The sequence below is a fragment of the Podarcis pityusensis genome (genome assembly GCF_964106645.2).
Source record: "Podarcis pityusensis genome assembly, chromosome: 2".
Taxonomy (NCBI): Eukaryota; Metazoa; Chordata; class Lepidosauria; order Squamata; family Lacertidae; genus Podarcis; species Podarcis pityusensis.
Genome location: NC_138029.1, coordinates 72,353,542 through 72,377,164, shown reverse-complemented (window position 1 = coordinate 72,377,164; position 23,623 = coordinate 72,353,542). Strand labels below are relative to the sequence as shown.

Sequence of the window (23,623 nt, the reverse complement as noted above, 5' to 3'; positions counted from 1 at the left end):
GACTGCTGAACAGGCCTTGCGGCTGTCTACATTAGTTCTTACTTCCTTTACTGATGAGAATATGAGCAGGGCATCTCCAATGGATTAAAAAATGTTTGTGTGAGACAGCATTATTAGCAGAGGGGTTAGAGATATACAAAGCTGATAATATTATAGAAGTTTGTTTCAATATGTTATTTTGACCATCTTTCCATCCTCCCCTAGCCTTTAGCCTTTCTTGCCTCTTGTAGATTCTTCCACAGATCACAGCAGTGCCTGGGCTGAGAGTCTTGCCTAAGTTACGTTCCTGCAGTCTAGCCTGTACACTGGGTGGTCACATGGTTGCCGCTTGTAAACAGGATGCAGTGCACATGAAACCATGGCATGACAGAAGCCTAGGATGTACGGCCACGTGGTGAATTTTTACCCATCTTCCTAGTTCCCCAGATTTCTAGAAGGCTGTCAGAGGTATGTTTAGATGCTATATTTGCCATGGGGATCACCATCCTCTTGTAGAACTACTACCACTGCTGAACCAATTGTTCAATACAACTCACCATGCGAGTTCCCCCCGGTCCTGCCAGAGGTGCCATTTGCAGGCTGTGAAACTCACTACGTGATGGTTACAACTCAGGTAGCAGATTGCACAGCATAAGGCTGTGGGTTGGGAAACTCACCCTGAGGATGCAGATTTCCATGGAGAATATATATCTCACCCTGGTTTCACACACTGGACTCCTGTACACATATGCCACACAGTAAAAGCCAGAGCACACATTGCAGTCACGCTGCACGTGCAGCCAACAAGGCTTCCCTACTGAACAGCTCCCTTGCCTGTTCCCACATCAATCAGCATCGGAATATGAGTCTCAACACCACCAGCACATGCGTGCCAGCTTGAGGAGACTAAATTGATGGTGCAGATCTGCACCCACAATAAATGTTGTTGTTGTTGCTGTGTTAAACCAGGAAGGGATGACTCTATGTGGGGGGGGGGGCTGCTTTCGGTGGCATCCCCATATACTTTCCGCGTACTTCGACCCCCCCCCCCCCGTTTCAACAGGCCATTGGCAGACTTTTACAGCAGCCCCCAGTTCCAGGCTGCCCGAATTCGCAACCGCTCCGGCACATACTGCCACGAGTTCCTCTCAATTCTCGTTCAGAGAACGCGGAACGAGCGTCCTGACGCACAAGCCTCCGGCCCTGCTTCGGCTCCTTCCGTTCCCGCCAAACCCGCGCGCGCGGTCCCGCAGCAGCCGCTTCGTTCCCACTGCGCGCTCAGCCCGCTCCTTCGCAAGCTGCCTTCTCGCGCCCAGTCCCGGGCAGGGGCGCGCACCGCCCTCCACCTCCGTCTCCACGCCGCTCGGAGTTGCGCCCCAGCGCCTCTTCCCTCTCTCCACCCCAGCCCCACACTGCTGCGCGTCCGGGGCCGCCCCTCCTCCTCCCTCGGCTCGCTGACGACAAGCCCGCCCGAATTCCCCTCCTCCTCCCCGCCCGAGAGCGCCGAGCCGAGCTGGGGCTGAGCGGAACGGGCCCGCCCCTCGGATCCCCGCCCTCTTCCCCCTCCGCCCCAGCCAGCGGCTGCTCAGAGCCCGCCGCGCCGGCACCCGGAGGGCAACGGAGGAAGCCAGCGAGCAGCACCGCCCTGCCCGACGACGCCTCTCCGCCCGCGCGGGGCAGCGACCCCCGGCCCCACCCCCTCGGTTGCCAGCTCCCCTCAGCGCCAAGCCAAGCCGAGCCGAGGCAGCCCGGGCTCCGCTCGCGTTTGCTCGCTCTACCCGACAGTCTCTCCGCGGCCGGCACGAGCCCAGCGGCGCCATGGGCTGCACCGTGAGCGCCGAGGACAAAGCGGCCGCCGAGCGCTCCAAGATGATCGACAAGAACCTCCGCGAGGACGGCGAGAAAGCGGCGCGGGAGGTGAAGCTGCTCCTCCTCGGTGAGAGCCGCGCCGTCGTCGTGTCCCTCCCTCCCTCCCCCTGCTTCCCGTGCCCCGGGGATGCGGGGCCCCCTCCCCCCAATGCGCCGCCTTGCCCCGACGAGGCGCCTTCTGCAGCCCCAGCCTTCGAAGGCTTACTCGGAAGGAAACCTCTCGGAGTTCGACGGCGCTTACTCCCAAGTAAACGGGCGGAGCGCCGCCGCTTTAGAGGAAGCGCCCACCCGCCCCGACCGTCTAGGTCCGCCGACTCCCCCCCCTTCTGTCTCCCCCCCCCCCGCATTGCGCCCCCTGCCTTTTCCCTTGGACTTGAGGGACTTTCCAGGACCCTCCTCCGAATTTCGCCGTGGCTTCTGAACCCGCCGCCCCCTTTCTATCTCTGCGGCCGCCGCCCCACCCCTGGCCCTGCCCGAGCCCCGCTCCTTTTCGCCCAATTCTGAAGCCGCTCGTTCTACTCCTGGGCTCCTTACAGAGGCAAATGGGGATGGGCAGCGCTCTCCTCGGGACCCCCCCCCCCTTTTCCAAAAGCCATGTAACGTGGCTCAGTGGAACATAGTTTCCTCACCCTCTAGGAACTGTTAAGGGCTGTGCCCTCGAATCAGCACTGCAATTCATGTAAAATACGTTGTCACTAAGTCTTCCTCTTCTCCCCCCCCCTTCCTATCCTACTTGCTTTTCCAAATTTAGCATAAGAGTCCTCAGTTGCTTATTTCTTCACAGTAGCTGGTCTTTCAGATTATCTCCCCAAAGTCCACATGCTGAGATGCCCCTGCGTTTTCACGACCTCACAATGGTTGTCTTGATACTCTGTCGGTGTCCGACCCCCACTTTCTGCTCCCTGCCAGCCCTGGTGGTGTTAGGAAAGAATAATCTAAACTGCAAATAAGTAGAGAATGCTTGCAGAGAGAACAGACAGTTGTCCCAGTAGGAAATGGAAGGGTGGTCTCTGTTCATTTTTAGATGGTGAATCTCCCTTGTCATTCTGCTCTGTAAAAAAAATTAAAGATGTGTTTCTCCCTCTTCAGTGGTTAAGATGGTTTGAACATTTCTCTGTGTCTTTAGTTTCCTTCAGTGCCTAGGGCCGCTTCGTCTATGAAACTTTGCTCTTGCACGCTTTTTCTTCTTTTTCTTTTTCTTTTTTGGGAGTTCATCACTGTGCAAGCTTGGAGAAGTAAAACCAAAGTAAAAGATTCATATGTGGACTCTTAGCGTGCTTCTGGGTGATTCTTCACATGAACAATGTTTTGTGCATATTTTCATATGCTATGCAACATCTAAAGTTTAGGAGCTCTCTGGACTCGTTTACTGTATTTTCATGCATGAAAGTAGCTGTGGGTTATCTGTATGTTTAGGTTTGAGCCCTTATCCTGGAAACAAATGGAGTGATTGGTTGAACTTTGTCATATGGATCAACGTCTTCAATGTCATTTTATTTTCTGCTGCGATCTTACGACTGGGAATCATTTGAAAAAGGAGGGAGTAATGTACATGACATGAACTGACATGTTGAGTGTTTTCATTTTCTAGTTCTCACACCAGTCCAAGCAGTGCGTATTGCTGTTTCTAAAACACTTTTCTGTTCTGTTCAATGATGTCTGTGGTTTTTAGCAACCTTTCAGTCCAGAATGAAAAGTTCTTTTCTCCTGGAACCTTCAGACAGGATTTTGTAAAGCAACTAATTAATCTTCTGGCACCACAGCTCTTTGTCTCCTGACTTTCGAGAGTAAAAGCAGATTTTGAGTCTCCTAAACAACTTTCCATTGTCTCCTTTGTGTAATATTTCCAAAGAGTGTGAACTGTAGACCACTCCTATCCATGTTAACCCAGGGGTAAATTCTGCCTAAGTTAGTGGGATGTACTTCCAGGCAAGTGTTGCAGCCCTAAGATGCAGTCTTATACACACTTAGCTGGGAGTAAGCACCATTGAACTTACTAAGCTTACTTCTGAGTAGAGGTGTAGCTGTCTGTGGACAAACCTGACTGGGCTTAACCATCCAGGGGTCCTTTACCTTTACCTTTTACCTTAGAAGTATATTTGACTGCATCGTTAGTTCATAAACCCTCAAATTGTGTTCTATAGTGAGTTCCTGGCAGCTGGGACAGTCTGTTATGGTGGTTAACCCAAAAATACAGGAAGTAGAAGAGTGCTGCTGGCAGCTTAACAGAAGTTGACTAAAATGAAAGCCATTTTTTTCAGAAGGGTAAAATGGGGAACAAGACAAGAGAGTTATCATGAAACAATGAAAGGAAGACATCTCTTTCTGTTTAGGCAAACACAAAGCAGCAGGAATAAGTTTAGTGCCTTCAGCATCTAGCAACACAGAGCATGAAAGTACGGCAACTCAAGCAACCCAATCTCAAGCCCATTTATTTAGCAGAGAGTCCATTTTATTTCAGTGGACCTATTTCCAGGTATAATAATAATAATAATAATAATAATAATAATAATAATTTATTATTTGTACCCCGCCCATCTGGCTGGGTTTCCCCAGCCACTCTGGGCGGCTTCCATAGAAACAAAAAATACAGTACAGGTAAGCACACATAGGACCACTGTCTATTTAAAATTATTATTTATTATTGCATTTATATCAGGGGATCTCAAGGTAGCACACATTGTTCTCCCCATCTCCATTTTAGCAGCAAAACAATCCTGTAATGTAGGTGAGGCTGAAAGACAGCGACTGGCCTAAGGTCACCCATGAGCTTCATGGCTGAGACAGGATTTGAATCTTGGGTCTCAGTTCCTAGTTTAGCACTCTAATCATTGTACCATACTAGCTCCAAAGGTTCTTGCCCCTTTTGAAACTATGTATTAGTAACGCTCAATATGATTGCTTGATTAGTACCTGAGAGCTGCGGCAATTTTTATCTCCCATTTTACAAATGGTGCTGAGGCCATTGGTTGATTATGGTTTGCTCAGGATTGCAGCTGCACTTAGAAATGACTGTGCTTGTTCTCTCCCCCCCCCCCCCCGCTGTGAAACAGGACATTCATTATGAGAGATGGTTGCTAATCTAGTATAAACTACTTCATTGTGCAAGTTGATGAACAAAATTGCCTCTGAATAGTATGATAAATCCCTGTGGCAGTGATCTAGATTGTAGGATTTCTTAATAGTTTTCAGGCTTAGAGTTTGTAATGAGGCTAATGTGGATAAACACCCAAAGCAGTTCCATTGAATTTTGTTGGCAGAATCTGTAGAATAGATTACGGGGTTTGGGTCTGTGAGCAGAGGGCAAGTCTGGTCTCCAATCTCTATTTAACCTTTGCATTTTCCTTTCTTTAAAACAAAGAAGGCAATAGCATGTAAATCTTGGCATTCCATGTCATGTATTTAAACAAAAAATGAAAAGGGAAACCCCCCCCCCCCACCTTTTAGCAGTGAATTAGCTGTACTACTTAAATATAGCATGCAAATCCACAAGAAACCTCTTTGGGTTTGTCCACACTAGAACAAAATTTGGATTTGCACCTGCCTTTTTCCCATTAATGTAGGGGCATCCATATTAACTCCTCCTCATCCCAGTGTTGTCTCAGGTCTGTTCAACCTGGCAACCTGTTTGCAGATGATGCAGCCTTGACAGCACACTCCAAGGAAGCTGTACAGAGACTCATCAGCTGTTTTGCCCAAGCTTGCATGGAGTTCGGCCTCACCATCAACCAGATGAAGACCAACACCCTGGGTCAGGATGCCACCAGCACTCCACATATCAGCATTGGTGACCACACGCTTGAGGTGGTAGATAATTTTGTCCACCTGGACTCCATTGTAACTAGCAACCTTTCCATCAACACTGAGCTGGACAAACGTATTGTCAAGGCAGCTACAGTAGTGGCTTGCCTCTCCCAAAGGGTATGGGAGAATGTGATGTTAATGACCAATACCAAGATGAAGATCTGCCAGGCTTGTTGAATGTGGAGCATACTGATTTTTTGGAAGGGGTGATGCCGCAATGTCTTTTATATCTGTTGTGCCAGGAAGATTTTGGGCATCACATGGCAGGACAGAGTCTCAAACAAAGATGTGCTCTTCCAAGCCCACATTCCTAGCATGTCTGCACTTCCGTCTCAGCGACGTCTACACTGGCTTGGGTCATGTACGCAGAATGGAAGATGGCAGGATCCCCAAGAACATGCTGGCTTCAGGCACCAGGTCCTTTGGCAGAGCAACTATGCATTACAAAGATGTCTGCAAACATGGCATGAAGATTTGCAACATTAACCCTGCCGTATGGTTGGATGATTCCAGTGACCAGAGGAGGAATGACCACTGGGAGGAGTGCAGAGAGAAGAAACGCCATTGTGCATCTGTAACAGCAAAACTGAATACTTTCATCTGCCCCAGCTACAATAAAACATGTCTCTCCTGTATGATCTCTAAAACCACAGTAGGCACTGTAACTGTCCAATGGTTTGACTTTACCCCCAATGATGTATTCTTCCATTGTCTCTCCAGACAGATAAATGCCAAAATTTCCAATTCTTGGAAAGTTCAAAACAGCCAGGATTGTAAAACCCCACTTTGGAGGGGGAGGCAGGCCTGGAACAACACTGGGATGAGGAGGATGTCAATGTGGATTCCCATACATTAATGGAGATAAAGGCAGGTGAAAATCCATATTTTGCTTTGGTAGAGACAAAGGCAGTAATGTATTCACTTGCAAGGGTTAAATATTGTTGTCCTCAAAGGCTGTTTTGTCACCTTATCTTTGGATTGCCACATTCTGCCATTTAGATATAGGGCATGTGATTTTATACTTTTAACATTTCGGGTTGAGACCACTTGTTCAATTAAAGAGAAAGAGAGAGATGCACAGCATAGGAACTTTGAGAACGACAATTCTTGTTTGAAATGCTAGCTGTGTAGAAAGAATAGAGACGAAATCTTTGTTTGATTATGATAACTACTTTGGCTTCTTCATTTCTTTCTTTAGGTCCCATAATAGTATCCATTTCTGCTGTGCTGTTAGTAACTGATACTCAGTTGAGCTTATTGCATTGCTCCAAGATCCTGTTCAATATGTGTCTTTTCACTAAAACATAACTGGAGAATAGCTGTGGGTTTTCTTCATGCAGAGTTTCCACTAAGTCCAGCTGAAACAAGATCATGGTAGCTCAGTCTGTAGAATATGAGGCTTGAATCTCAGGGTCATGGATTCGAGTCCCATGTTGGACAAAATATTCCTGCATTGCAGGGAGTTGGACTAGATGATCCTTGTGGTACCTAACTATGATTCTATGACTCTATAAGATGCCATTGCAAGGATTCATAGTCCCCTGTGGTAGAGACAGATAAATTTTCTGATACTATACATGTCTACTCAGAAGTAAGTCCCACTGAGTTGCGTGAATCTTATCCCCCAAATAAGTGGGAATAGAATTGGAGTCCAGATGTTCAATTTAATCGTTCAACTTAACCATTAGATTGAAGCTCATATAACAGTACTTTTTGAAAAGAGCACAGCACTTCAAAAAAGTTGATGGGCATTGTTCTCTCATTAGAAAAGTAAAATGGTGTTGAATCCCTGATTTATTAATAGCCTATTTTTATGCTAAGGCATAACTGGGTAATTGTTGAGATTAACTTGAAATGGTTGTGGGGGGGGTGGCAGGGGGAGAGGCTGTAATTCGCAGAGAACAGTGGCAAATGATTCAGTCATGCAAGACTCCTTGCTGCCTGGATACTAATTGCACACTTAATGTTAAAACAAAAACCCTGGGATTGCTTGTTAATTTCAAGTCATTACAAGAAAGTGCAGGAAATATGGCAAGTAAAATTTTTAAATAGACTTTTAAAACAGCAGCAACAGGGAAGCCGCTAAAGCCTTTGTCATGACTGGAGTGGTGCTCCATTAGTCTGTTTATCAGAAAGTCCTTGTGACGAGGCTGGCTTTCTCTGTTGAAAATGATAATTCTGCTCAGCTTTCAAAGCAGCTTTCCAACCAGAACAAAACCATCCAATGAAACCAGAAGCAAATACCATAAAACAGTGGCTTCCCCAACCTGGGCATTTGGACCACAGCACTGAAGCTTATGAGAGTTGTCCTAAACATCTGGAGGGCACCAGGTTGGGGTCTAACCTTTCAATGTTTACAGCAGCACACTGCACAGCAAAGGACCTGAGCCCAAAGACTACTGTAGCTCATCAAAGCAGGAGCTTGGTGGACTTCTTTAGGAAACAGGTTCCACAAGAAGAGGGTAGGCTTGTTGGTAAGATAGCAGCAGCCTGCGATCATAATACAGTGGTGCTTCAGGTTACATACGCTTCAGGTTATAGACTCCACTAACCCGGAAATAGTACCTCGGGTTAAGAACTTTGCTTCAGGATGAGAACAAAAATCGTGGTCCTTCGGTGAGGCGGCAGCGGGAGGCCCCATTAACTAAAGTGGTGCTTCAGGTTAAGAACAGTTTCAGGTTAAGAACGGACCTCCGGAACGAATTAAGTACTTAACCCGAGGTACCACTGTACATACATAATGGAAGGTTTGTATCAGGTATGCCTGAAGAAGTAGACATAACCTATGGCTATTATTATTTATAACAAAAGCTAGTGGTGCTCTAGCACAGGGTTTCCCAAACTTGGGTCTCTAGCTGTTTTTGGACTACAGTTCCCATCATCCCTGACCATTGGTCCTGCTAGCTAGCAATGATGGGGGTTGTAGTCAAACAACATCTGGAGACCCAAGTTTGGAAAACTCTGCTCTAGTGGAAGATGAGCATCAGCCAGTGATCAGCATTATCAAATGTGGGCCTTCAAACACAATATTGAAGTTTCTTAGGGTGGAGGGAAGTTTCGCTTTTTATATATACAAAGCAATCAGGTTTCTGGGCAGAGGACGGTAGTAGCTTGCTCAGCTCAAGTATTATTTTTCCCTGTCGATGCACCTTGGCTGCTTTTAGGAAAGTAGCTGAAGTATTCAGATACTTGACTACAGCTTTAGTTCCTTATTATCATGCTGGCAACTTTTTTTGTGGTGTTGCTTCAGAGGTGTTCTCAGCATATCCTCTTTCATATTAAAACTTTCTGATTTCTGATCCTCATGCATATTCAGCAGTTTTTTAAAAGGCTCTTATTGTCTTGATTTTTGCTGTTCTCAGACACGTAGAGGCCCTTGTGCCGCTAAGTAACCAACGTGTGATTTAAACCTTCCATTTCAGGACACTTTCTGCTCATCTGGTTTTAAACTATTTTTTAAAACAACAACAACCACCCTTCCATTTTTTACTTTGCATTATGCAGAATTCAGGCTTGTTCGTTATTAAACATATATGAAATTTATTAGTTTTGTAATAATCAGTTCCAGCAGGGCCATATGTTAATATCCCTAAACTATTGCGGCTCAATAAATCAAACATTGTCTATTCAAATCGCCCACCTCCAGAATCTGGGGGAATATTGAAATTACCCATTTTTTTTAAAAAAGGAACACAATGTACAGTAGAATGCTTCCGTTATAAATTACCCCCTCAATGATTCTGTGTTGGTGTGAAACTTTCCAGCTCTGTTCTGATAGCCTTAAGAAGATGTGTAGAACTGCTGAAGGATGTAATCTTTAAAGCACTTACTTCAAAGTAGTCACCTTGACTTCAGTGCAGTGACTCGTAATAAGTGGGTTGAGAATTGTGACCTTACAAGATAAAAATAACCAATGTCAAGGGTTTTTTGTTTGTTTGTTTGTTTTTTGCCACATCAGAAATTCCTCTCCTGTCTTTTCCTCTGTTATTTCTAATGTATGTTTGAAACAAAGAAAAGTGTCTATGAATGTCCTGGACCATGAAGCCTGTAGAAGCTTTTTGCAAACAGTATTTCATAGTAGAAATTTCCTTTCCTTACTTGCTTCTTTCCCCTTGTGGCTTTTGTGTCTGAGCTCTTTTAATTTGGCTTGCCTCTTGGGGGTGAGTAAACAGCTTTTAAAAAATAATTGGCTTAGCCATTTCTGATGTGCTTGGTATGCTTCTATCTCTCGAGGACCCAAGATTTTTATATTGAAAAGAAATATCTTGAATTCCGCTTAGCAGCCAAAAGAAAAACTACTGATGAGATGGGGAAGGCAAATGCACAGAGTATTCATTTTACTTAAGTTTTTCTTTCCAGATTCATGGAAATCATTTTTCTGGCAACAAACAATGTAGAATCATTTCAGCCAAATTAATTTCTTGGATTGTAATTGAAGTAGTCTTGTGATGGTAGAGGATTTGGCAACTTGTTAAATTTATATGTTCTTTTGCAATGCAAAGTGAGCAGCTCTCCAGATTTCTTCTCTCTCTCTGTGTGTGTGTATATATATTTATTTCCTGAAACCATCACCCAAAAGATATAGATCAGGCATAGGCAAACTTGGCCCTCCGGATGTTTTGGGACTACAATTCCCATCATCCCTGACCACTGGTCCTGTTAGCTAGGGATGATGGGAGTTGTAGTCCCAAAACATCTGGAGGGCCGAGTTTGCCTATTCCTGATATACATATTATTGAAATGGGCTTTAAGGAGCAAAGTAGGGGACAAAACTGGTGTTGGAATTGTAAGTACATGAAGGTCCCACTATAGGAATGCTTGTCATCCAAAATCTCAGTTATGTGAACGTAAACAATTATACCCAAATCTCACTACGCAAATGGCTGATTCAGATATCCAAACAGCCAGGGTTTGTCACATCTTTACTTGTTTGTGTTTTGTTGGTCAGCTGCAACCATTTTGGACAGAAACCATGGAGTGAGGAAGAAAAAATCGGACAAATTGGAACAGGAGAGATCAAGCAAAGCAGTTTTTTCTTTGTCTTTTGCTGGTTGACTGCAGCAGTTTCAGGCAGAAACAATGGAAGGAAGGGTGGAGAATGGGAGGGAAGAAAGGAGAGAGATGGGAGAAATCATGGATTAGAAGTTTCCCCATAGGAAGTAATGGAAATCGTCAGCTCGTTATGAGAACACTTGCCTAACAAATGATTTCCTGGGAAAGCATTGTGTTCAGAAAGCAGGACCTGTGTGTACAGAGGCTAGGTTCCTGTGTACCACAAGGATGAACACACAGCAAGCTTCAGGGACATGTATTCTGCTTCCCTTCTGTGGTTGTGAGACTGGAATCTTCCATTTTCATTTTAGGTTTGCCACAGTTTAGTGTTACATCTGAGCCCTAAACTGGTTGATTTTATTTTTGTTTTTGAAACAAAGCAGTTTCATAAACTATGGTTTCAGTTTGGGTTTTTCCTCTAGCTAAGGCATTCTGCCTAGGTTCATTTAATCTAAAACAGAAAAAGTTCCAAATTTCTCATGGCCACAACAGATCAGGGGTGGAGATTTGTGTATAAACATAGCCACACACTCTGTCACACATGCATTTCATATAAATAGGTGCTGCCAGTCTCTGCCTTGTTGGTGTTCCTGGAACATCAAACCACAACTTAGGTTTTTCTGAGAGGGTCTGTAGTAATTTTGTGTGCATGATTTTAAGTGGTTGACATGGCATTGACATGATCAAGTTCAATGATATATTAATAGTTTTTCCCAAAAGGAATATTATTATTAAGACTTGGCAGTTATTGATTTATGCACTTTCTTAGTTATACAAGGTTTTTTAGAAACTAGGTCTGTAGCATTTTATTGTCAGTTGAAACATTTCGATTGACGAAAAAGGTGTCTTGTTTAATTGGACACTGACTTTAAAATGTGTTAAATTATTTTTTAATATTCATAAAAACTGTAGATGTCTTGAAGGGGAATACCTCTTCTAAGACGATTCTTGCTTCATTATCTAAAACCAAAGATGCTAATTCTAATGTTTTTTCATTATAATTATTGTTTTCCCCCCCATTATGGAGATCTATCAAGTAAAACTCCTGTGACTAAATTTTTAAGGTTGAGTAAAACATGATTCTCAATAGCTATGCAGATATTAATGAGATGGTTATTGCATTTTGTCAAATTCCAGATATATACATAATTCTTAGTTGTCACTAAAATAGGATATTAGTAAGCACCTATGGACTTTTCTCATAAAGACCCAATCTTTTAGGCTACAACCCTATACACACTTCCTCGGGAGAAAGTCCCATTGAGCTTAGCAGAACTTTATTCTGAATAGGCATACATAGGAGCGCAAACTGCTAAGAACACAAGAGCAGCCCTGCTATATCAGACCAGTGGCATATCTAGTCTAGCATCATCTACTCACAGTGTCCAGCTAGATGACTGTGGGAAACCTGCAGCAGGACCTGAGCACAAGAGCTCTCTCCTCTCCCCATGGATTCAGGCAACTGGTATTGAGTGTACTGCATCCAACTGTGGAGGGCAGAGCATAGCCATTAGGGTTAGTAGCTGTTGAGAGCCTTACACTCCATGAATTTGTCTAATCCTCTTTTAAAGCCATCCAAGTTGTGGGCCATTGCTGCTTTCTGTGGCAGCAAGTCCCATCGTTTGTAATTTGCACACAGCAGCAGCAGGAGGCCCCATTAGCTAAAGTGGTGCTTCAGGTTAAGAACAGTTTCAGGTTAAGAACGGACCTCCGGAACGAATTAAGTACTTAACCCGAGGTACCACTGTACAGCTATTTTTCTACTGCCTCAGATCTGTTACAAATAACAGAGCATGTAATTATCTATGTGATGCTCCAACTTCCTCGAGCACGTACAGGCTTTGTGCATTGGTTTACTAGAAATATTTTCCTGTTGACCATGGTATCGGTCTAAGCAATCTCTCTCCCTGCCCCATTTCTGAAAGTTTTGTTTTAGAAGATAAATTCTTTTTCGGGGTGTGGGGTATGGGACCTTTCCTCGTGTGAAGCAAATACATGTTGACTGCAGCACAGCCATCTCAAGCAGCTGCTTATTGCTTGGTGGAGTCTCTTCCAAAGAAAATAATCAAGAATGTGTTCAGTTAATGCTTTTTGTTTTTATCCGAGGGGAGTAGCGTTGGTTATGAAGCTGTTTTAGTCATAGGAGAGGGAAGCACAGTCTTGCTCTTGTTTGGCCCCCTCTTTAAACTGCCTTTGTCTGAGAGGGGTGGTTGAAGCTGCATTTTCCTCTGCTAGGTAGGGGTGTCTTTAGAGGCTGAAACTAGGAGCTTGTAGCTTGCTCAGGCTTCAGGTCCTTGGGTTATAAATTCTTTTTCAGATTCTGGTTTCTTGTAATTAATACATTCAGCAGAGCTACAGATTGCTGTAATAATCAACTTATTCTGAAATAGGCACCTAGTGTATTTCTACAGACAACCCCTCTTTATCTTTTTGTAAGCTGCTTGTTACAAGAATAATTCAATACCATTCTGTTCTGCTTTGGAGGTTTGAGCTCATGTCTGTCTACTGCACCAAAACTCACTTGAGTTGGAGGCTATCCTAATTTCCTAAACTATGGGAAATGCAGGGATAATACATGTTTTCTGCACAGTGTTTGAGGAGGGTTAATTTTCTGTTTTGGCCCTGTGGGCCAAACATACACAAACTGGCAAATTAAGTAATACAAAGCTGGTTTACAAAGCAGAGGAGGAATTCACTATTAAAAAATCTATTCCAGTAGTTGTGGTCCCATCATAGCCATTGAAGAGAGTCTAAAGAATGAAGAGATCAGTGATGAAATTCTTTTCTGCCTTAGAACTCTATTGTTGTTTTCCCTCCAAATCTGATATCTGGGAACACAACAAACCATTTGACCTGTGCATTTGGTTTTGCTGAGTCCAGATGTTGCAACTGTCAGATCAAATTAGGCTTCAAAGTGAGGTTTTAGAAAACTGAAGTGTTTTTATAACCTTAAACCAATAAAAATGTTCCCATTAAAAACATGAAATGTTTCTTTTGAAATTGCTGTTGAACCTGCTGTTCTACATTTGGATGTGGAAAAATAGGAAAGAGGGGATACATACATACACCCCCCCAAAAAAAACTGCTACTAAAGTAAACTTTTAGAATTCTATTTCCTAGGATTTATGAAACAAAGTTAGAGAGCAAAATGGAGACACATATGGGCAATTTTTCTCTGCACCCATGTTGTAAATAGGTAGCTAAGGCTGCTTCCTGATAGCAGCTGCTCCCTGCAACCAGAGCACAAACACAGGAAACACAACCAGAAGTAATTCAAATAACTTCTTGCTAGCTAGGGGTTTGATGCAGCAGTCGCCGTGACAAGTGCTAATAGTTAATGTGAGTCTTTTGCTTCTAGTCCATCTGGACCAGGAGTAATAAAAAGGGCATAATCCTTACCTAATATCTAAGTATTGGGCATGTTGAATTAGTCACTCACAAACTGCTCTGTTGAAAGCATCTTAAGAGCAAATAATCTTGGTGGTCTTGGTTCTATTAAGCAAAGAACTAAACAAAGTGGCTTCTGGGGCATATAATCTGGTGTTGCCCACCAGACCACTTGGAAGTCTAGGAATTGGTTTCATGGAAGGTTTAATGAGTTTTCAAAATTCCCATTCAGATCAGGTTTGTGAGATTAATAGGCTTTTTTGTTTTTGTTTGCCTTGTTTGGTTTTACACTCCTCTTGGATGGTTAAGAATATAGCGGGCTTAATTACATTTTACTGCAGTGACACAATAGCATTTTGATAGATTGTAGGAGCAGAAGTTTCTTTGTGGAGGCCAGCAATAATAAATAGATTTGCAGGCATTTCTGTTAACCTTTGGCACGTGAGGCTTCTTACCAGCAATCATGTTGCATGAAACTTTTAGCCACTGTTGTCATTCAATCCTGTCAGTTTGAAGTACAGTGGTACCTTGGTTTAAGAACTTAATCTGTTCCAGAAGTCTCTTCTTAAACCAAAGTGTTCTTAAACCAAGGTGTGCTTTCCCATAGCAGCGGGGGACTCAGTTTACAAATGGAACACACACAATAGGAAGCGGAACATGTTCTACTTCCAAGGCAAAGTTCACAAACCAAAACACCTCCTTCTGGGTTTGCAGCGTTCTTAATCCAAGTTCATAAACTAAGCTGTTCTTAAACCAAGGTACCACTGTATTGGGGAAAAGGAGAAAAAGTCTGTACTAGTCTGTACTATCATGTCAAAGGGCTTCTGTTGCTTGGATTGCCCTGTGTCCCACCTTTCTGGGGCAGGAACTGATCTAAAGTCCTGTTTGGGTGTATGTTCTCCTTGCATGTAAATGAACATGCAGGAGGGAGCAGGAGCACTTTGCCCAAGCCCTGCCCAGGCAATCAATCACCTTTACCCAGTTTAGAGACCTTCATGCGTTCTGGAATTCTGAAGCAGGGTGTCCACCTGTGGAGGCTCCCCATGAAAATTAGAAGAACCCCTGCTAACTAGGATTTTCAGTTGATCCAGGAACATTTTGTGAGTCTGTGCCAGACTCATGGGGGCCTCTAAACTGGATAAAAGTGATGTGTTGGAGGAGGCAGGGCTAGACTGTGTGATCTTGCTCCCCTTCCTGTTTTTGTTCTCCTTGCATACAAATAAATATCCAAATGGGGTTAAAAGAGTTCAGCAAGAAATACCTTCATTTAGAGGGTTCATATTGACTGCACAGATTCCACTTAGTTAGGATCTTCTTTGGACCATGCATTTTGGAGGGTCTTCGTTATTAGCGTCATGGTAATCGCTAGTATGAGTCTACGGCTGATGCCTCTTCCTTACTCTTGGTGGTGTGATGTATGTTTTTTATTCACAGAAAGTTTTCCCCTATGGCTCTCTGTGAACTGCCTGAACCAACTGCTGTGGTGATAGGAGTTAATATAATTCATATATACTAACAATGTCAGTAACTATTCCCCAGGAATTGTGTATTTGAGGCCTTGCAGGAATTCTGTGAAGACGTTGACCCTGCCTTCTGGGAACTGTGTAGAGTTTTATCTAAGGAATGGCATTTAATATTAAAACTGTCAAATATAATTGCATTCTGAATATGTTGCAAGCAATGGCTCAAGATTCAAATACCCTTTCTCCCATGTGGTTAAGCAACATACTCTGAAGCCCTGAACGTGTCTCCCCTTCAGTACCTACTAATATTGAATGTAAATATTTTAATTTACTGGGATCTTGTATGCTGTTACCAGATGGCCAGTGGTGATCATAAGTCTTCTTCTGGTATATTATATTCCCCTGGACACTCGCCTCTCTTTTCTCCCCACAAGCTGAGAGATTTATTGGAGGAGAAGGAATCTCTCGTTTTTAATGCCAGGTTAATGTGAACTGAAGAATCTTGGGTGAGGTGTGGGCAGCTACCCCCAAAATGTTCATTTGCAAAGCTGCTTTGTAATACAGTCATACCTTGGATGCCAAACGCCTTGCAAGTCAAATGTTTTGGCTCCTGAACGCTGCAAACCTGGAAGTGACTGTTCCGGTTTGCGAACATTCTTTGGAACCCAAATGTCTGTCAGGGCTTCCACGGCTTCCAATTGGCTGCAGGAGCTTTCTGCAGCCAATCAGAAGCCATGCTTTGGTTTCCGAATGTTCTGGAAGTGGAACGGACTTCCAGAATGGATTCTGTTCGACTTCCAAAATACGACTGTACTGAAAGCAGGGGAAGGGGTAAACCCATGGTCAGCTGGAAATGCCCCCTGCTTGCTTTAGAGTGGCAAATCTTACATAGAATCATAGAATCATAGAGTTGGAAGAGACCACAAGGGCCATCGAGTCCAACCCCCTGCCAAGCAGGAAACACCATCAGAGCACTCCTGACATATGGTTGTCAAGCCTCTGCTTAAAGACCTCCAAAGAAGGAGACTCCACCACACTCCTTGGCAGCAAATTCCACTGTCGAACAGCTCTTACTGTCAGGAAGCTCTTCCTAATGTTTAGGTGGAATCTTCTTTCTTGTAGTTTGGATCCATTGCTCCGTGCCCGCTTCTCTGGAGCAGCAGAAAACAACCTTTCTCCCTCCTCTATGTGACATCCTTTTATATATTTGAACATGGCTATCATATCACCCCTTAACCTCCTCTTCTCCAGGCTAAACATGCCCAGCTCCCTTAGCCGTTCCTCATAAGGCATCGTTTCCAGGCCTTTGACCATTTTGGTTGCCCTCCTCTGGACACGTTCCAGTTTGTCAGTGTCCTTCTTGAACTGTGGTGCCCAGAACTGGACACAGTACTCCAGGTGAGGTCTGACCAGAGCAGAATACAGTGGCACTATTACTTCCCTTGATCTAGATGCTATACTCCTATTGATGCAGCCCAGAATTGCATTGGCTTTTTTAGCTGCCGCGTCACACTGTTGGCTCATGTCAAGTTTGTGGTCAACCAAGACTCCTAGATCCTTTTCACATGTAGTGCTCTCAAGCCAGGTGTCACCCATCTTGTATTTGTGCCTCTCATTTTTTTTGCCCAAGTGCAATACTTTACATTTCTCCCTGTTAAAATTCATCTTGTTTGTTTTGGCCCAGTTCTCTAATCTGTCAAGGTCGTTTTGAAGTGTGATCCTGTCCTCTGGGGTGTTAGCCACCCCTCCCAGTTTGGTGTCATCTGCAAATTTGATCAGGATGCCCTTGAGTCCATCATCCAAGTCGTTGATAAAGATGTTGAATAAGACCGGGCCCAAGACAGAACCCTGTGGCACCCCACTAGTCACTCTTCTCCAGGATGAAGAGGAACCATTGATGAGCACCCTTTACAGTTCTCTAGAATCTCCTTCATAGCAGTTATTCATGGCTTGTTATTTCTAGGTTTCTTTTTGCATTTCTGTCCTTCACCTGAAAAAAGGGATTGCATTACTGTCAGCTCAGGGCCTTTTCATTGTTTCTGCTATAAGAGCCCAGCTGAAATCAGACTTCTCTCTCCACTGGCCTCTTCAGAAGCCATGCCATCAGACTGCAGGAGAGCGAGAGGGGTGGAGCAGCAGGGCCAAACCCACCAGCAACTTTTGACTCCTTTCCACAATTTCCTTCCATTCTGCCTGTTCATTACAAGATCTCTGTAAGTAAGGATTAGTGTCCCAACTTGGGTTTTTTCCTTAGTACCTCCCAGCCCCAATTTTCTTGAACTGCGTGAGCCTGAGGGCAAGGGATGTCTTCTCATTGGATTTTGCAAGCTGCTCAGAGAGGCTTTTTTCCAGTTTAATGGCAGGATAAAAATGCTAATGATGACAAATTTATATGTATTATACATAATTATCATGTGCATCACCATTTCCTCCTTTTGATAGCTTCCCAAGTCTCTTCTGCTTTCCTTTTTTTTTTTTTTGCCATGGAGACATGGTAGAGGATGGGCCTGTTTTTGTTTCTGGCTGTTGGCTCAGGTAATGCAATCTCAAGAGAAATGCTCTTTGAAGAATTTTTTGTGCTCTGAAGGGGTTTCTCCTTGAGTTTTTCTTTGTATAGTACTCAGCTGGGAGTGCAAAGAGTTCTCGCATGTAGGAACTTCAGTGCACACACTCAGTTCAGAAAAAAGAGGCGTCTCTTTGTAGCTGTTGGAGCATTGTGGAAGAGAAGTAATCGCTGCACTTACTGCCTGGTTCGAGAATTTTGGCATGCAACAGAATCATTAAAAGCTCTATTGCTAAATATTCTGCTAGATCTCTGCTTTTAGTGGCAGCATATGCCACCTGGTCCCTGGCTTGTTGATGGCGACTTTTAATACCTCTCCACCTGCTGCAAAGTTTGGTTCTATCTAGACAGGGCCTAGGCCTCACATTTCTGAGGGAGCCCTAGTCTTCGGATTCTGTTGGATTGTCTGTGACTCACACCTAGCTTCAGGCTGAGGTCTGGCTTTTGAATGTGCAATTATTAATGCTGATAAGCTGCCCCCCCCCTTTCTAGCTTTTATTCAATGAAACGCTGGCTCCATTTCTGTTCAGACATGTTGTAAAAGGGGGAAGTCTTGGCCCATTTCCTCTGTCTGAATAAACTGAATAAATTTGTGTGCATGTGTGGAAGCTTTGGAAAAGACACCAGTTGCTGCTTGTGAATAGAATTGGATGGGCAGAACAGGGTGTTCAGCATATGGAACTGGGAGTGAAGACCTGCTTTGCTTTGTTTTTGTTTTTAAAAATTGGTTTCAATCAATTTGGCACAGTGGCAGTGTGTATCACCTGTTTCCTGAACTGTAAACTTCAAGGGGGTGGAAGAGAGGCGTTTCTACCTATCATCTGCATGCATTGGTGGTCAGGATGTCAGATTAAATGTTGCCTGACATTGATTTGGATCAGTGGTAGCCTTATCCATCAAGGATGACAATACTGAGCTATAATGCACAGAATTTACCTAGGCCTGTTGCCTAATACTCTGTAACTGGAAATTGCACTGAATGAACCTAGGGCTTCCTGCCGACAGAGCTGGAGCACTTCCCCTTGATAGATGGTCACTTTAAGACAACTGACCGGTGTGTTGCTTTGCTTGCAGGGTCTAGGCACTGTGTGGCTTAAAGCAGCAGCAGAAACACAACCATTGGTAGGCAGTCAGGTGCAAGACTACAGGCAGAAAGAGTCTGCCTTCATAATGTGAAGATGGAGATAGGGATAAAAAAAGGGTGGAGAATGCCAGTTGTTGCTGAAGGCAGTTTTGCCTTCTACCAGTGGGAAGAGGAAGTTCTGTCTGTCTTATTGTACTGTGCATCTCAGTGCAGCTATATATTTCCTTGTGGAATTTAAAAAATAAGTTTTGCCTGCATGCACTCTTCCTGCCCTTAATCTCTGCATTCAGCACCTAATGTGTCCTTTTATTAGCACCCCCCACCAATTTTAATTTCATGTTCCCTTCCTGATGGGAAGCGATATTTTACTGCAAAAGAGGAACTTTGACGTTCTGCAAACATACCCAAAAGCATTGCTGGTGAACAGAGTTGTAAAGCAACGGCTCTTTCTTCATTTGTGACTGTGTCATTATTCTACAACAAAGTGTTAAGAGCTGAGCCTGCTGAGCATGACTGAATGGTTTCCTGTCATCAGGCCTCTCATTATTACCCTCTCCGTCAGCTGAATCCGTCTGCAAGGGCAAGAGGCATTCAAATACTTAATAATTTCGCAGCTTGAGAAAACATTTCTCCTGTTGCATCTTGGTCTTTGCTTAATTCATTGTGTAATTCAACTGGGTACAATAATTTTTATAGCGTCACTGAACTAATTCCCCTCCCCCTCCTAGTCCCAATCAGGTGTGTTTTTCAAACCTGATTTGTTTTAACTCTGGGTTAAACCCTGTGGCTCAGTCTATTTTTATTGCTTGGATCACTCATTCACTCCATGTGCACCATTGATCCCGTGAGAAATGTGCAACATACTCTTACGAGTGTTGCAGCTTCAGGAAGCACTGGAAGTTTTTGTTGTTGTTCCATGGTCCCGAAGTACAGCAAAGCTCCCTTTAAACTTCTCAAATGCTCCTCGAGAGAGAGAGGGCTCTGAATATTAGTTTCACACATTTAGGTAAAAATAAGAAACTATTTGTTGTTGGACCACTACTTAGTTATTTTGAGGATTAAAAGAATGCGCTTCTTTTTTCTATGAAATGAATGCCTTCTACTTTATTTTGTAGAACTGGAATACATAAACTTTCAATTGTCTAATCTGATGCTGCTTGCAAAACAATCCTGCTTCAAAGACAGGCAGAGGTTGTCTGGTCTCCCATGATCTAACCAGTTTATAGCATCAGATGTGAATGTAACCTGACCCAAACCCTTGTTCAGCAGATCACACCATTACTTGTGTATTGTTTCCAGCTGGAGGAATGGAGTTCATTCAAGCCAATGAGATTACAGTCTCCTTAGCCTCTAAATATCTTTTCCTGCTTGCCTTGGCTCAGCAGTCTCATCAAGAAATGTCGGGACATCACATGCTAAAACACAGTATTTCTCTTACTATAATTTGCAGAAGCAAATGATCTGCAGCTCCAAAAATGTATAAAACAGCAGTTTACTATGTGTACAGCAACCCGTAGAATTCAGTTTTTTCAGTAAACCTCCAAAGAGGTTACACTGCACAGTTGTGCAGAAAGGGATGTGTAGTTTAATAAAAGTATAGAACTAATTGTTGGCCACCATATTCTTGTCCCTCAACATGAAATGTGGATCTTCTTGCTGCTGCTGGGGAACTCTCTACCTCCTCTTGCAGCTTGGATTTGCAGGCAGAGGAGCAACTGGAAGAGATTTAGTTTAGTCTTTACAGGCTAAATGCCTGAAGCGAGAATATGTAGGTGGGTGTGCTAATAACAAGTTATGTGGACTGCAAATGGCTGTTGAGTTGCCTGCTAGTAACCTTTATTTCCTTTCTTAAGTAAGGGTGGTCAGGAGCAGGAACCAAGTTAAGAGTTTAGTTTCTATAATGAATCCTGCCATAGCCCTAAATTGCGTGGTGTACTTCTTGCCCTAGCACTGTTGCCTTAATGGTTGTTACTAGAACGTTACATCACAGTTGCTTGGCTAATCTATCCCCTTTTTTTTTGTAATTTTCCTTAAAGACTTGTCTTTTATGCATCTCATAAAAATAGCGATTTATTATCATATATCTCAGAGCAATGCAATGTTCTCATCTTTATGTTGCTTATGTTCATCCCTTCCTCTTTGGATAAACAATCCTTTCTCCTCTTAACCCCGTGTTGAACAATGGAGGCCTAAAATTGGAAAGGGGTGCTTCTGGGTTAATTGTTTTGTGACTGTTGTGCTATTTGCCCACACATGAGGCCCAGCTCCGTAACCCCACTAGGGCAGAGAGAAATGGAATTACCGTATTACCAACACAAGAAAAAGAACCAGTAGACAAAGATCAACAAATGCAAGAGTCAATAAAAAGGCAGAGGATGCGAAGGGATGTGACTGAGAGAACAAATCTTGAAAAAAGGAGAGGAGAAAAACTTAGCTGGTGGAAATTAAAGACAAACACAGGGAAACAATTTTATTGGTATTGCAAAAATCTAAAACAGAAGATGAAACTATGTTAAAAAAACATCCTGCTAATTGAATGATGATTTCTAACTGCATGCTTGGCTGTCCCAGCCCACACTCTGAAGATGTGGTACAGCAACAAAACTGAAAGCCAGTAGGTCTGACTGGGGCTGATGGGGATCCAACAACATAATAGAGGTTTGCAGGTGCCCCATCCTTGCTCCAAACTGTACAACTACACAATAGCAGAATTAATATATGCATGTTGTGTTGGGTTCTCATGTTTTGTTTGCTAAGCGGATTCCCCCCTCTCTGCTCTAGTTCCTTTATGGGGGTTATTTTCCTTTGCCTTCTGTTCACATTTATTTCCCAACGTACCGCAGAAGTTGGTTAAGCAATACTTCCTTTGTGGGTCCAGCCAAACACAGTTAACATGAGCTTCAACACTTAAAACAAACCCCACTCCCCCCCCAAAAAAACCCTGCAGTCATTCTCTTCAAGGTCTTAGTAAGAAGTTACAATAGCCAGACTAGCTGCCCGCAGAATTACGGTAAGTGTTGAGGGGAAGGGATAAAGAGCATCTTCCTCTGGAGAGCCACAAAATCAGGGTTGGGCAACCTGTGGCTGTCTAGAAGTTGTTGGGCTGCTCCACTCGCCCCGAGAATTGGCCTGCTAAATAGATGTTGTATGGTTTCTGTAAGCAAGTAAATAGGAGGGCAACTTCAGTAGCTGCAAGAGCATAAGAAAAGCCTCTAGACCAGTATCCTGTTTTCAATGGTCATCCAGGTGCTTGTGCAAAGTCCACAAGCAGGGCCTGAGCTCAGTAGGACTCTCCCTTCCTGCAGCTTCCAGCAGTGGATGTTCAGAAGCATACCATCCCTGACAGTGGAGAAAGAACAATACCCATCAGGGTTAGTAGCCATTGCAGTAGCCTTAACTATGCAACTTCCTTTCCCTGGAGATGTTCCCGATTTCAGAAGCATTGTGCAGTGCTCTCATGTGGCTTAGCTTTTCCTGAAGGGGGGGTGACTTCTGTTATGGATGGAACATGTCTCTGTTTTGTGGAGTTGGGACTTCATTGTTTGCAGATACCTTTCTCAAAACCTCTTGCTGCCGTTGGAAAGGCATTACTTTACCACAGGAAGAAGAAAGAAGGGAGTTTCCTGCTGAGAGCTGAGCTCTTGCTCTTGACGCAAGCCTGCAGGAAACAGCTTGTGGACTGGCAGCAGTCACAAGATTCATGTCTAGTAACCACGAGCGTAAGTCATTGCAGATGCCTTGCTAGAGGTGGCTGTATATGCCTCACTTAATATTCTTGAAAAGAACATGCCTGACTTTACAGTTTTTTAATAGCATTCTCTCCTAAGAGAAAATCTCCAAAGAGCTAACATGGTTCTCCAGAGAGGCACTTGGTTTGAGCTAATTATTTTTAAACTCATGTACAGTACTGTTTTTTTTGTCTTTATTTCACCAAGTCATTGGTGGAAGATCATTAGGAAATCCTGCCCTCACCCCACCCATTCCTAGGCTGTGGCCTATACACACTTATTAGGAAGTAAGGACTCCTAAATTCATAGGACTGGACTGCTAATCCTTCTCAGTGACCTTTAGTAACCAAAGTATGAAAATGGGCAAGGGGAAAAATTGTGAATACTTATGTCCCTGCCATCTATGAAGATGTTTGCCCTACCGAGGAGGAATTGTCTACTGAAAGCAGCTTTCAGCCGTGGGCATTTGTTCATTGATTGCACAGGAAATAATTAATGCAGGAAGCCTGGGTGAGGCAGCGCTTTCTATTCCCCCACCCAAGCTTTAAATGAAGTTGTGCCAAACAGGCAGTACTCTTTGTATTTGTCAGAAACGGTTAGACTTGAATGTAACCCTTGCAGCCCACTGTTTCCATTATCTGACGCTGAGCTTTTTAATTGCATTCCCTCATTATTTTATTAGTTGGAAATGCAG

General features: G+C 43.7%; 1 protein-coding gene across 1 annotated transcript in view; it reads left to right on the top strand.

Annotated features, from left to right (window-relative positions):
- Window positions 1–1,587: 1,587 nt before the first annotated feature.
- The window catches only part of GNAI2 (G protein subunit alpha i2), a 128,068-nt gene continuing 106,032 nt past the window's right edge, over window positions 1,588–23,623 (top strand). The window contains exon 1 of the mRNA XM_080996474.1: window positions 1,588–1,915. Within this exon, the coding sequence (XP_080852600.1) occupies window positions 1,798–1,915 (118 nt within the window). The 5' untranslated portion in view covers window positions 1,588–1,797. The remainder of the gene's footprint in view (window positions 1,916–23,623) is intronic.